The sequence below is a fragment of the Triticum aestivum genome, chromosome 2B (assembly GCF_018294505.1).
Source record: "Triticum aestivum cultivar Chinese Spring chromosome 2B, IWGSC CS RefSeq v2.1, whole genome shotgun sequence".
Taxonomy (NCBI): Eukaryota; Viridiplantae; Streptophyta; class Magnoliopsida; order Poales; family Poaceae; genus Triticum; species Triticum aestivum.
In genome coordinates, this window is record NC_057798.1 from 657607555 (window position 1) to 657622466 (window position 14912).

The 14912-nt window shown below is 45.0% G+C and overlaps 1 protein-coding gene across 1 annotated transcript; it reads right to left on the reverse strand.

The window, feature by feature from the left end:
• Window positions 1–2950: 2950 nt before the first annotated feature.
• Window positions 2951–3874, reverse strand: LOC123041934 (vacuolar iron transporter homolog 5). The gene has a single exon (XM_044464481.1). It carries the CDS (start codon window positions 3799–3801, stop codon window positions 3169–3171), a length of 633 nt encoding a protein of 210 aa, XP_044320416.1. The 5' UTR covers window positions 3802–3874; the 3' UTR covers window positions 2951–3168.
• Between the last annotated feature and the right edge of the window lie 11038 nt (window positions 3875–14912).

Here is a 14912-nt window from a genome sequence, read left to right on the forward strand (position 1 = left end):
GCGAGCGGCGTCTCCAGGCGGACGGCGCGAGGAAGCGCGGCCCCCGGAGGTGGACCAACCGCGGGATGTCGCCGCCGCCGAGCTTCAACCGCCGCGAGACGGGGGAGTACGACCGTCGTAGCGCGTCATTCTCCTCCGCGAGATCTTCCTACGCCGGATCCTCCTCGTCCTCCGGCGCGGGCTTCCTCCCCGTGAAGAGGGAGTGGTCGGACGACGAGGTGGAGCCGGAATCACCAGCTCCGTTCTCCTTCGTCCCGGTGAAGGAGCAGCCTGAGGAGTCCGCTCCGCTCGGCCGCAACGGAGTCGTCGGGCCCGAGGACTACGTTGCGGACTTCGATGCCGTCGCCGCCGCATCACCCAGCGGAGCGTGTGCGAGGAGGCGGAGCGCCGGCGCCACGCCGAGGAGCTCGAAGCCCAGCAGTGACAGCAGGCGGTTGCCGCCAACGACAAGGCTGAGGAGTGGCGCCGCATCCGCGCGGAGCAGGCGGCGAAGTACATCAAACTGTGCAGCTCCGGCGAGGAGGATTGAGCGTCGCTCGGCCTCCACGGCGTCGTCCATTTTGCCGCGACCTCGCCATCGTCAGATCCGACCCCCTCTATTACTGGTTAATGTAGCATGTAGTATGATCTATGCTTAGTTTGTTGATCATGTAGTATGTAAGAACTGTGTAGTATGTGATGTGATGAACTAGGTTTGTGCAATTTCTCCTGTGAAATTGTTTTTTAAATTATGGAAGTTTAAATGCGGTATCTGATCGGCGGCGCATGTTTTCGACCCGCAAACACGATCTTCGTGAAACCGCAAACGCGTTTTGCGGGTCGAATTTTAGCGGGGTCTGCTAGAGTTGCTCTAAGCAACCCCTACCTCTTAGCATATAAAATGTGGACTCCAGACTCACTATATGCTAATCCTTTTCTATCTTTCTTTCACATTATAGCCATTAAAAAATGCATTTGAAAAAAGGTCGGATTTCGAGAACGTGTTCCAAAAATGGATCTGGCCTAAAGTTACAGGATATGTCCCATCCAAGATTTTATCCACCCAATAGTAGAATCTGGTAATTATACCAAAACCGGCTTCCGTAAAAATACGTAATGGAAATGTGCATGTATTGTCCACACTAATGTTGTGGGTGGTTTCTTTCATGAAAATCGATGAGAATGCGTTGCTTCAAGAAAATTGACGCTGGTGTCCAGGATCGAGGCAGGCACCCCTATACGACATCATGAGTAATCCGCAACACTCGATGGCTGCCAGGACAACACCACACAAAGGAGGTAGATACAACCTTCCGCGTCACGCTATCGGAAGAGTAGACACATGCTAGGCATACTATGAAATAGGGTGCCAACCGGATAATCATTAATGTACTTACGGAAACATGGAGGACGGGAGCCAAGGAGAGAGGCTCAATGGCGGCGCATGGGCAAATTCTTGGAGGGATTTTAGACCGTGAGGGCGATAATTAAGATTTGGGATGATTGTCACTGGTTATACATGTGATCCATTAAAGGTAGTCAAATAAAATATCCTAGAGCTAGGGCGGCCTCCGAGATTAGGCCTCGCTATGGAGTAAGAGTAACTCTAGCAGATGATCCATATGTGGCCGATCGCTATAATAACCGCTAGCATGTCGATCATCACACAAAATGATACTCTAGAAAGTCGTCATATGTGCAGCGATAGCCGTATGTCGTGGACATCGCTGCAAAAACGACCACATAGCCTCCAAATATGGAGGCTGTGACAGCCATGTTTGCAGGTCGCTCCAAACCCAACTGTTAGCACGGGAGCGAAGTTTCATCTTCTTCCTCCTCACGCTATATGCAGGATTTAAAGCAACATGACCACCAGCCAGGGGAGGGGGCGGGAGCATGACCGTCAACCACATGGCAAAAATATGACACTGCTGCTTGCTCAGATTCCAATGGCAACCCACCACGCATCACCATCTCCTAGCTTATTTGTGAGACTAGGAGGCGTGCGAGCAGGTCAGCAACCGCGTATAAAAGCGACCCTTGATGGCCGCCTACCGCCTTCCCAACTACCCATTTGATAAAGCCCACGATGTCTTATACTGGTGCCTCCCCTTTCTCCCTCATTTGTTCCTCCCTCGAGTGCCTCCCAATCCCGTCCCGCACGCCTCCAATCCACCACTTCATCGTCCATGGCGAAGTGGAAGGAGCTCCCCGTCATCTTCAGTTTCGAGGATGAGGAGAAACACTCGGACCCATTGGTCCCCTTTTGGGACTTGTACGATGTAGTGGTGCAGGAGGGTCGGAAGGGGGACGCGGAAAGGGAGCGGTGGATTTGGGACCGTGCGACCGGCCCTGTCGCCAATGCATAGTCGGCGTGGGACAAGCACGCCAAGATCCTTCCGAGCCATCGAGGCCCGCAGATGCCTCTGCCGATGCATGGATGTCCTTGGTCTTTCCCACATAAATGCCGTGTCATATCTTTTCAAACAATAGGGCATGCACGGAGAAGAATTAAAATCACCTGGCACCTACGTAAATTCTTTTACGTACTCCCTCACTTCCTTTTAGTTTGCATATAAGGTTTGGTCAAAGTCAAACTTTGTTAATTTGACTAAGTTTATAGAAAAATATATCAAGATTCACAATATGAAATCAATATGGTTAGATGCACCATGAAATAAATTTTCATACCATATAGCTTTAGTATTGTAGATGTTAATATTTTTTTCTATAAAGTTGATCAAATTTTATAAAGTTTGACTTTGACCAAATTCTATATGCAGACTAAAAAGAAACGGAGGAAGTATCTTACGTACAGGCTTATGTGGAAAGGTTTGATTGGAAAAGAAAAGGAAGGGGGCCCCACCCCTGAAAATCAGGGGGGCTGATTAGTTATGGCTGGAAGGTTTTTGGTAGCTTTTCGTAAAGAAATACGTAGGTGTAGCATTTTCATGGTACTATATAGTAGTAGTACGGTGTACGAGTTTATTGGTTCAAAAAAAAGTACGGTGTACGAGTTCAAACGTTTTCATTTGCCGTTTGATTACAATTACAAGGAAGAAAATAAGTCAGACCAGGTACAAGAAAATAAGTCGGCTAGTACTGGACACTTTATTCCGAGAAGAGTATGGACGATGCCCGCACATGACCTACGCACGCGAGGACGGCGACGAAGACCATGTCAGTTTCTCATACGCCGCTGGCTCGGAAGAGCCTCATGAACCCAAAGGTGACGGCCATGGCAGCCAGTCCGCCCACCACCACCCGCGCGCACGACCTGGCCACGGGGGCCCGCCCCAGCACGGCGCCCACGCATCCGAACGCGGCCAGCGCCAACGTCGCCACGACGACCACCACGGCCACCCGCAGGTTGTAACCCACGATGAACCCAGCAGCCAGCAGCGGTAGGAGCGCCCCGACGGAGAAAGCCAGCGCGGAGGCCGCGGCGGCCTGTGCCGGGCTTGGCAGTGCCTTCTCCTCGTCGCCGCCACGCTTTCCGGCCTGGTCCAGCTCCGCGATCTCCACGTCCCGCTGGGAGCAGACGGACACGTACTCTCCGATGGCCATGCTGCACGCCCCGGCCAGTAGTCCCGCGAACCCGGACACGACCATGGCGCGCGCGTCGGGCTTGACGGCGCTGACGCCGAGCATGAGGGACGCCGTGGAGACCAGCCCGTCGTTGGCGCCCAGCACCGCCGCGCGCAGCCAGTTTGCGCGCCCCGCGAAGTCGATGGACGACTTGGAGTCGTCGACGTTGCCGCACACCACAGCCGGGTTCTCAGCGTCGGCCACGGCGGCCAGCTTGGTGTCGTTCACGGCCATGGCGACTAGGAGCTTGTGAGATGGATGGAGATGGTTGGGTTCGCGGTGGTAGTAGCCGTATGCAGTGGCAGGCAGCAGCAGCGTGGCGAACACACGCTCCCCTGGCGTGGTTTTATAATGAATTTGAGGGTCGTGCCTTGTGTTCGTGTGTTGCTGTGGCATTGCCGGTCTTCCTTTTCTCCGCTGGAGTTGGGATTTCCAGCTTTCATGCCGCTTTGGCTAGTGCGTACATGCAGCCACACATCCTTTCCCTTCGGTATTGCGCGCCCGTGGCCACCACGAGCACACACCTACATTAATCGATGCATCGTGCTTGCTGAGTGTACATCATACCGAAGGCGTTTACAATGGCTAGCGATAATGTGGTCGCTTGCTTGCTTGCTCCTACATAAAAATGGTTTTTAATTTCAGTTTCAGAATTTTTTTAGCTACACTCAAAATAACTGAATTTTATTGAATTTTAGTGATATTCGTTATCATTTCGGCCATGGTAGTACTAAATTTTCCATTTGAATTTTATTGAGATCTAACGAAATAATTTGTGTGTAGTACTACCGATATTTTGAGAAACGCAATAATCGTTTAATGAACATTAGTTCATTCAATTAAGCTTCCACGAATCTTAACACTCAGATTGGATGGTTCTTGTAGAACAGACTAAAAAATATAGTCCCTTTGATTCAAAATAAGTGTCGCCGTTTTGAATTATGGTTGAAGAAGTATTTATTTTTCAGATGCATGAGAAATAGTGTGGCCGCTTTGATAGAGGCGAGGGTGTCCCGATTTTTCGATGAGATGATAATTGTCGATTTGGTGAAGATGACTTTGACGATCCGACTACAAACATGCACCACGTTGCACCTTAGCAATCGCTAAACCAACTATGAGAGGTTATTGACCACGCCGGAGCACAATCAACCTGACCACGAAGGTCTATTCTGTAAGCAATCGAAGAACAAGCAAGAATATGATAAAAGCAATCTGAATATTGCGAGTATATATGAATTATTGATAAAGGTGGGGATCCGTGAGTGGTCTTGGTCTGGTCGTTGGACACAAACAAAGTACACGAAGTTGCAATGACTAACTTTTAACTAAAATATCCCAAGGAAAAAGCTACTAGATGGATCTACTACCTCCGTCCGGATTTATTAGGCCCCCTAGTATTTTGGATCAAATTTTGACCATTGATATGATTAAGAAAATATATAATATATACTACAAAAAGTACCTTGTTAGATTTGTATTTGAAAGATCTTTCCGAAGGTATAATTTTTATGACATATAATTTATATTTTATTAGTTAAATTTGTTGGTCAAACTTTAGCCCAAAATGAGAGGGGGCCTAATAAACCTGTACGGAGGTAGTACTTATATAGGAGCAAGGGATGGCGGCCAAGGAGGTGGGAGAACGTCCCAAGGCAGCCTAAAACCAACCCTAGGTCGTACAAGGCTCATGGGCCCAAGTGGAGGTGATGCAACACCTTTGAACTTGTTGTTTGACTCGGATTCTGCTGCAGCGTCAGATTGTTTTGTCGATATCTCAATGATCCGGCCGAATTTGAAGGTGAATCCAATTGGATTGGATAGAGGACGAAATCTACTTTCCAACAAAAAAATCACCCAATTCGGAGTCCGTATGAAAAAGTTGTTGTCGTTTTGAGTCAGGTATGTCTGTGCAGTCCAAATCTGAATCCAGAACGTGAGAGACTTGGACTCTATCTTCTCTTGGCCCAAAAGTGACGTGAGAGGACTTTTCGAACAGAACCTAAACTTCTCATTTTCCCTTATCTTCATATGTGGATTGTACAAATGTCCCATACACCTACAATTAGACAAAACACAAAAGTGTGTGAATTAATTTTGTTCTGGATAACATAAAAATATTATTGAATAGTTTGCACTAGAAATCACCTAACAAATATGCATGTATGCAAGATTTTTTGTCGTACCCAAGGTAGTCATGTCCTCATCATCCTCCCCTTCTTGAAAACAAAGCCGTCCTCGGCGTTGCTTAATCTGAAATGCGGCTAACAAAAAAGACAAGGTGTACATGTTGTATATGTATATGTCATCCATTTTTACTTCTCTCAATTTTTGCACATATGACACATGTATAAATGAATAAAATTCATAGATCATAAAATATAAAGCCAAAATATTTTCATAAGTATAAGGCATGAAAATATTGCAACTCAGTTTGCACATATAAGTGAAGCTCTTATTCATATCAAAAGATTGACAATATTCATCATTAAACCATCCCAACATTGGTGAATAAACCTTATGTGCATCAAATTTACATGCTACAACATGCTTAAATAAGAAAACATGCAATAAGTTATTTGACACAGAATGATCACCAAGATTAGAGGTCATATCAAAATGATTAAACATTGGCACAATTATTTTAAAATGTATTTGATCCAAATCTGATTTATTTCCTGATTCATATTGTTCTTTGACATCAACAGTTAATTCAATGGGCCCACTCAAAATTGTTGGTATTTCAGTTGTTTGATCGCATGATGTATTCATGACAGTAACATGATTCTCTAAAATTGGTGGCGTGCTCAAATCAACAGATAACTCAACACATGATGTATTTAAGTCAATTAGGCATGCATCATTCTCATGTGAAGTTATATCATCAATACCTTTATTGTTACCTTGTCGCAAAGACGTAGCTGATGTAGGTATGGACAATGACAATATACCCTACACTTGAGATGATGTCGCACTCACAATCGGAGGTGTGGCTGCTCTACTAGGTGCAATGGTGGAAGAATCAACCGATGGTAGTGAGCATGAATTGAAATAGTAGTAGTTGTAGTCACCCAATGCATCCTCCTGTAACTGTCTCTCAAAGGTACAAGCATGAACATACATACCAGTAATGCAACGAGGAATATACTGAAATCTTGCCTGAATATCATGGTTCAAACCACCAAAAAATCTATTCATTGTATCATCCTCAGATTCTTCTATGTCACAATAATGCATATAAGATTTGAACTCTTGGTAGTAAGCATGAACAATGTTGTTGCCTTGTTTAAATTGTTCATATTTGCGAAGTAATTCATGACGATAGTAAGGAGGGAAAAATTGTTGTCTCATTACATCTTTCAAATCTTTCCAAGTTGTGGGTTGGTTATCAATGTTTTTATTACAATGTACACTCCACCAAATAGAAGCAAAACCTGTAAATGCTCTCGTGGCAGCTCGTACTCGCTCAAGTTTAGAGAAGTCATGGTGACTAAAAACTTGTTCTACTTCAAGCTCCCAAGCTAGATAAATAGCAGGATTAAATCTACCCTCAAATGACGGTAAAGAGATAACCTGACCATGTGCTTGTGTGTGTTGTCCCAACTCCCGTGATGGTGAATATGCGTCCGTCGTCCAAGAACTTCTATCTCCGGAACCTGTCATGATTAGTAGAAACAAGAAGCAAAATTCGAGAATAATGTTCTTATGAACTACTAGGATGTGGTTGTAAACTTCTCACAGTAAAGTAAATATCAATATCTTACAAGTTCTTACCATGCGGCAGGTGGTGACAGGCAACCAGCGGTGTCAAGTAACTTTGAAGATTGTGTAAAGCGATTGCCAGGGGAATGTATGTATACACGGTGTAGAAATATATGGAGCTGAGTTTGCTATATATGGTAGCAAAAAAATTAGCAATAATCAATTCAAAGATACAATGTTGAATAAACGCTCAACGACGGTACTGTGCTAGTCCTAGGCTAGACCAGAATAGAGACGCGAGCCTAGAACACTAATAAGGTCACGGCGTAGCACAATTAGCATCAATGAAGGATACTAAGTAGCTCTGGACAGCAAGATATAAGTGAAGATCACAACGGCAGTAAAGATAATGACGAAAAACAACTGCCAAGCAGGATCTACAATAACTCTCTCTCTAACTTTCCTCTTGAAAAGTTTGAGCCAATTTTCTGATTACTTTTTTCAAAAATGCTACTAACTCAAGCTTTTCAATGCAAAAAGAATCACTCAATTCCGAATTGATATGAGGAGTCAAAGAATTCTAAAACTGGTTTGAAAACTTGGAATAAACTGTATGCACGTACTTCGGAGGGCAAAAAGACCTATTTAGAAGCAGATTTTGAGACGCCAAATCTGGAACTAGCTTCTGCAACTATTTAGATGAGGCTCGTCGCTAACTTTCTTTTGAGTACTCAAGGAGCCAAAACGGACTTCATATGAGATAGTTATGCCTGTTTTACTGAACAATGCACAAAACAGATTCCAATCCAAATTCAACTACAAGATTGAGTCTAGATAGATCCGAATTTTATGTTTTTTCTTATATCTTTTTTTTCTCACATTTTTTTCTTTTTTTCTCTTTTTTCCTCACACTTTTTTTTACTTTTTTCTCTCTCTTTTTTTCTCCGTCTTTTCTCTCTCTCTCTTTCCAAAACAAACTAGATAAGATGCAGATTGGATCAAGCGAAGATGTGAACGATCTCAAGTAGGATTATGACAATGAACGGTGGGTAGAACATGGTGGAAATTGATGGATGGGTGGTGGACAACGGAAGGGATAATGATGCAGCGACAGCGTGACTAATGTGAACAGAACTTGAAACTCTAAACGAACTAGACACTAAGACCAGCAACTTGACACGACGATGCAACCGATAGTTCAATAATGCAAACAATGAAAAGAAAATTACAAAGGCTCATACTGGCTAGGACAAAGGATGAATAGATCTAACTTTTTTGTGGCTTTTTCTTGGATAATAAGTAAGAAAATAAATGGAATCTAGGGATAACTGGAAATTCTCACCGAGCAACCTGAAAACTGATACCACTTGATAGGGGCGAGGGTGTCCCGATCTTTAGATGAGATGATAATTATCGATTTGGTGAAGATGACTTTGACGATCCGACTACAAACATGGACGACGTTGCGCCTTAGCAATCGCTAAACCAACTCCGAGAGGTTATTGACCACGTCGGAGCACAATCAACCTGACCACGAAGGTCTATTCCTGCAAGCAATCAAAGAACAAGCAAGAATATGATAAAAGCAATCTGAATATTGCGAGTATATATGAAATATTGATAAAGGTGGGGATCCGTAAGCGGTCTTGGTCTGGTCGTTGGACACAAACGAAGTACATGAAGTTGCAATGTCTAACTTTTAACTAAAAAAATCCCAAAGAAAAAGCTACTAGACGGATCTACTTATATAGGAGCAAGGGTGGCGGCCAAGGAGGTGGGAGAACGTCCCAAGGCAGCCTAAAACGAACCCTAGGTCGTACAAGGCTCATGGGCCCAAGTGGAGGTGATGCAACACCTTTGGACTTGTTGTTTGACTCGGATTCTACTGCAGCGTCAGATTGTTTCGTCGATATCTCAATGCTCCGGCCGAATATGAAGGTGAATCCAATTGGGTTGGAAAGATGAAGAAATCTACTTTCCAACAAAAAAAATCACCCAATTTGGAGTCTGTATGAAAAAGTTGTTGGCGTTTTGAGTCAGGCATGTCTGTGCAGTCTGAATCTGAATCCAGAACGTGAGAGACTTGGACTCTATCTTCTCTTGGCCCAAAAGTGATGTGAGAGGACTTTTTGAATAGAACCTAAACTTCTCCTTTCCCTTATCTTCATATGTGGATTGTACAAATGTCCCATACACCTGCAATTAGACAAAACACAAAAGTGTGTGAAGTATTTTTGTTCTGAATAACACAAATAGATTATTGAATAGTTTGCACTAGAAATCACCTGACAAATATGCATGTTTGCAATATTTTTGGTCGTATCCAAGGTAGTCATATCCTCATCATGCTTCCTAAGAACACAATCAACATTGTTAAAAAGGAATTCCTTTGGAGAGATTTGGAGATGTTGGGGCTGTTTGTGTTGGATCCCCTGCACGCCCAGCCAATATGTTGGCCTTGACCGAAGCATTGCAGCATGTTTGGATAGGATCTAAAGTTTTGGCTCGCCAAGTCACCCTACCTTTTCCTCTGTGCTTCTGTGCCAATTCATTGACGAAACTTGGGGCGGCCAAATCAGCCACCAATATTTTGGTGCGCCCGCGACGCCCACGGTTTGGCGTGGCGCTCTTGGGCAACAATTAAGAAAAAATCTAGCAGACCCCGCAAAACGCCCAACCCACAAAAATTAAGGCGAGTATGCGGGCTCGGCCCAATTTTCTGGCCATAACAGAGCCCGCATACTCGCCCGGCCTGCAAATTTTTTTGCCGGAGCCCGCAAACCGCACGCCCCGAGCAGTATAACTGCGGTTCAGCGACCCTTTTGCGGGTCCAAACCCTATCCCCCCGCCGCTGCGAGCCACCCGATTCCCCTTTCCCCTCTCGCAATTTATCACCGCCGGCGACCACCCGCCCTGCCTCCAGCCGTCATGTGGGGGCGACATGGAGCTCCGGGCGCGGCTCCGGCAGCAGATCCGGTCGTGAGCGCAACCCGGAGCACGAGCGGCGCGTCTGGGCGGACGGTGCGGGGAAGCGCGGCGCCCGAAGGTGGACCAACCGCGGGATGTCGCCGCCGCCGAGCTTCAACTGTCGCAAGACGGAGGAGTACGACCGCCGTAGCCCGTCATTCTCCTCCGTGAAATCTTCCTACACCGGATCCTCCTCGTCCTCTGGTGCGGGCTTCCTCCCAGTGAAGAGGGAGTGGTCAGACGACGAGGAGGAGCCGGAGCCGCCGGCGCCGTTCGCCTTCATGCCGGTGAAGGAGGAGCCCGAGGAGCCCGCTCCGCTCGGCCGCCGCGGAGTCGTCGGGCCCGAGGACTACGTCGCGGACTTTGATGCCATCGCCGCCGCCATCGCCCAGCGGAGTGTGTGTGAGGAGACGGAGCGCCGGTGCCACACCGAGGATCTCGAAGCCCTCCAGTGGCAGCAGTCGGTCGCCGCCAATGTCGCCGCCAACGACAAGGCTGAGGAGTGGCGCCGCATCCTGAGACGTCCATTTTGCATCATGCTTTTATGATCATATTTATTGCATTATGGGCTGTTATTTCACGTTATGTCATGATACTTATGGCTATTCTCTCTTATTTTACAAGGTTTACATGAAGAGGGAGAATGCCGGCAGATGGAATTCTGGGCTGGAAAAGGAGCAAATATTGAAGGACTATTCTGCGCAACTCCAAAAGTCCTGAAACTCCACGGAATACCTTAGAATAAATAAAGAAAAATCATCGCCAAAGATGAAGACCAGGGGGCCCACACCCTGCTCACGAGGGTGGGGGCGCCCCCCTGGGCGCGCCCCCTACCTCGTGGGCCCCCTGGTGGCTCTCCGACACCCATCTTCTCCTATATGAAGTCTTTCGATGAGAAAAAAATCAGAGAGAACCTTTCGGGACGAGACTCCGCCGCCATGAGGCGGAACCTTGGCGAAACCAATCTAGGGCTCTGGCGGAGCTTTTCTGCCGGGGAAACTTCCCTTCGGGAGGGGGAAATCATCGTCATCATCATCACCAACGCTCCTCTCATCGGGAGAGGGCAATCTCCATCAACATCTTCACCAGCACCATGTCATCTCCAAACCCTAGTTCATCTCTTGTATCCAATTCTTGTCTCCAAGTCCGGGATTGGTGCTAGTAGTTTGGTAGTAGTGTTGATTACTCTTTGTAGTTGATGCTGGTTGGTTTACTTGGTGGAAGATCATATGTTCAGATCCTATATGCACATTATTACCCCTCTGATTATGAACATGAATATGCTTTGTGAGTAGTTACGTTTGTTCCTGAGGACAAGGGAGAAGTCTTGCTATTAGTAGTCATGTGAATTTGGTATTCGTTCGATATTTTGATAAGTTGTATGTTGTCTAACCTCTAGTGGTGTTATGTGAACGTCGACTACATAACACTTCACCATTATTTGGTCCTAGAGGAAGGCATTGGGAAGTAATAAGTAGATGATGGGTTGCTAGAGTGACAGAAGCTTAAACCCTAGTTTATGCGTTGCTTCGTAAGGGGCTGATTTGGATCCACATGTTTCATGCTATGGTTAGGTTTACCTTAATACTTTTGTTCTAGTTGCGGATGCTTGCAATAGAGGTTAATCATAAGTGGGATGCTTTTCCAAGTAAGGGAAGTACCCAAGCACCGGTCCACCCACATATCAATTTATCAAAGTACCGAACGCGAATCATATGAGCGTGATGAAAACTAGCTTGACGATATTCCCATGTGTCTTCGGGAGCGCTTTTCCTATTATAAGAGTTTGTCCAGGCTTGTCCTTTGCTACAAAAAGGATTGGGCCACCTTGCTGCACTTTATTTACTTTTGTTACTTGTTGCTCGTTACAATTTATCTTATCACAAAACTATCTGTTACCACATATTTCAGTACTTGCAGAGAATACCTTGCTGAAAACCGCTTATCATTTCCTTCTGCTCCTCGTTGGGTTCAACACTCTTACTTATCGAAAGGACTACAATAGATCCCCTATACTTGTGGGTCATGAAGACTCTTTTCTGGCGCCGTTGTCGGGGAGTGAAGCGCCTTTGGTAGGTGGAATTTGGTAAGGAAAAATTTATTTAGTGTGCTGAAATTTTCTGTCACTTGTTACTATGGAAAGTAATTGTCTGAGGGGCTTGTTCGGGGTATCTTCACCCCGTCCGGTTGAGCCAAGAGTTGCTCCTCAACCCACTGAACCTACTGAATCTATTGAAGATGAAACTGCTTTTCAGATTCCTTCGGGTATGATGGAAAAACTGCTAGCTAACACTTTTGCAGGAGATGGAACAAAGCATCCCGACGAACATCTACACTTTGTGGATGATATTTGTGGACTATTTAAGCTTGAAGGTATACCCGATGATGTTGTTAAGAAGAAGGCTTTCCCTTTATCTTTGGGGGGAGATGCATTGACATGGCATAGGCTATGTGATGATACGAGATCATGGAACTATAAAAGAGTGAAATTGGAATTTCATCAAAAGTATTATCCTATGCATCTTGTTCATCGTGATCGCAATTATATATATATATATATATATATATATATATATATATATATATATATATATATATATATATATATATTTTGGCCTCGCGAAGGAGAAAGCATCGCTCAAGCTTGGGGGAGGCTTAAATCAATGTTATATTCATGCCCCAATCATGAGCTCTCAAAATTGACAATTCTCCAGAAATTTTATGCTCGGCTTTCTGATAATAATCGCACCATGCTCGATACTTCTTGTGCTGGCTCTTTTATGATGAAGTCTATTGAATTTGGATGGAATCTATTGGATAGAATTAAACGCAACTCTGAAGATTGGGACCTCGACGAAGGTAAGGAGTCAGGTATGACACCCAAGTTTGATTGTGTTAAATCTTTTATGGATACCGATGTTTTCCGTAAGTTTAGCACTAAATATGGACTTGACTCTGAGATAGTAGCTTCTTTCTGTGAATCTTTTGCTACTTATGTTGATCTCCCCAAGGAGAAGTGGTTTAAATATCATCCTCCCATAGAAGTAAAAGTAGCTGCACCTATTAAAGTTGAAGAAAAGATTATCACTTATAATGATCCTATTGTTCCTACTTCTTATGTTGAGAAGCCTCCTTTCCCTGTTAGAATGGAGGATCATGCTAAAGCTTCAACTGTTGTTCGTAAAAGCAATATTAGGACTTACACACCTCCTGAGCAAGTCAAAGTAGAACCCAATATTGCTATTGTTAAAGATCTCTTGTCGGATAATATTGATGGGCATGTTATTCAATTCACTGGTGAAACTGCTAGAATTGCTAAACCCTGTGATAGAGATAAACATAGACCTGTGGTAGGCGTGCCTGTTATTTCTGTTAAAATAGGAGATCATTGTTATCATGGCTTATATGATATGGGTGCTAGTGCTAGTGTTATACCCATTGACTTATACAAAGAAATTATGCATGAGATTGCACCTGCAGAGTTAGGAGAAATTGATGTTACAATTAAACATGCAAATAGAGATACTATATCTCCAATGGGAATTGTTAGAGATGTTGAAGTCTTGTGTGGGAAAACCAAATATCCCGCTGATTTTCTTGTTCTTGGTTCTCCACAAGATAGCTTTTGTCCCATTATATTCGGTAGACCCTTCTTGTGTACTGTTAATGCTACGATAGATTGCGAAAAGAATATTGTTACTGTTGGCTTGGATGATATGGTTCATGAGTTTAATTTCTCTAAATTTAGTAAACAACATCGTGAGGAAGAATTTCCTAGTAAGGAAGAAATTATTGGTCTTGCCTCTATTGCTGTACCTCCTAGTGATCCTTTAGAACAGTATTTGCTAGATCATGAAAATGATATGTTTATGAATGAAAGAAGGGAAATAGATGAAGTATTCTTTGAACAAGAACCTATTCTGCAACACAATTTACCTGCTGAAATCCTAGGGGATCCTTGTCGGTGTCAAAACCGGCGGATCTCGGGTAGGGGGTCCCGAACTGTGCGTCTAGGCGGATGGTAACAGGAGACGAGGGACACAATGTTTTACCCAGGTTCGGGCCCTCTTGATGGAGGTAAAACCCTACGTCCTGCTTGATTGATATTGATATTGTGGATGTTTACAAGAGTGGATCTACCACGAGATCAAGGAGGCTAAACCCTAGAAGCTAGCCTATGGTATGATTGTAATGGTTGTTGTTGTTCTACGGACTAGAGCCATCCGGTTTATATAGACACCGGAGAGGGCTAGGGTTACATAGAGTCGGTTACAATGGTAGGAGATCTACATATCCGTATCGCCAAGCTTGCCTTCCACGCCAAGGAAAGTCCCATCCGGACACGGGACGAAGTCTTCAATCTTGTATCTTCATAGTCTTGGAGTCCGGTCGATGATGATAGTCCGGCCGATGATAGTTCGGCTGATGATGGTAGTCCGGCTATCCGGACACCCCCTAATCCGGGACTCCCTCAGTAGCCCCCGAACCAGGCTTCAATGACGATAAGTCCAGCATGTGTGTAGTCTTCGGCGTTGCAAGGCGGGTTCTCCTTCAAGTTCTACGTACCTGCCGAACAGTGTCCGGCTTCCTCATCAATGTTGCGCGTCTTGGCTTCCACGCCCAATAATGGCCTTCTTCCACGCGTCGTGCGAATGTGAAAAGCCAGGGTGTCTTTT

Coding starts and splice junctions, on each gene's coding strand:
- LOC123041934 (XM_044464481.1), bottom strand. CDS start 3,801: ATGGCCGTGAACGACACCAAGCTGGCCGCCGTGGCCGACGCTGAGAAC.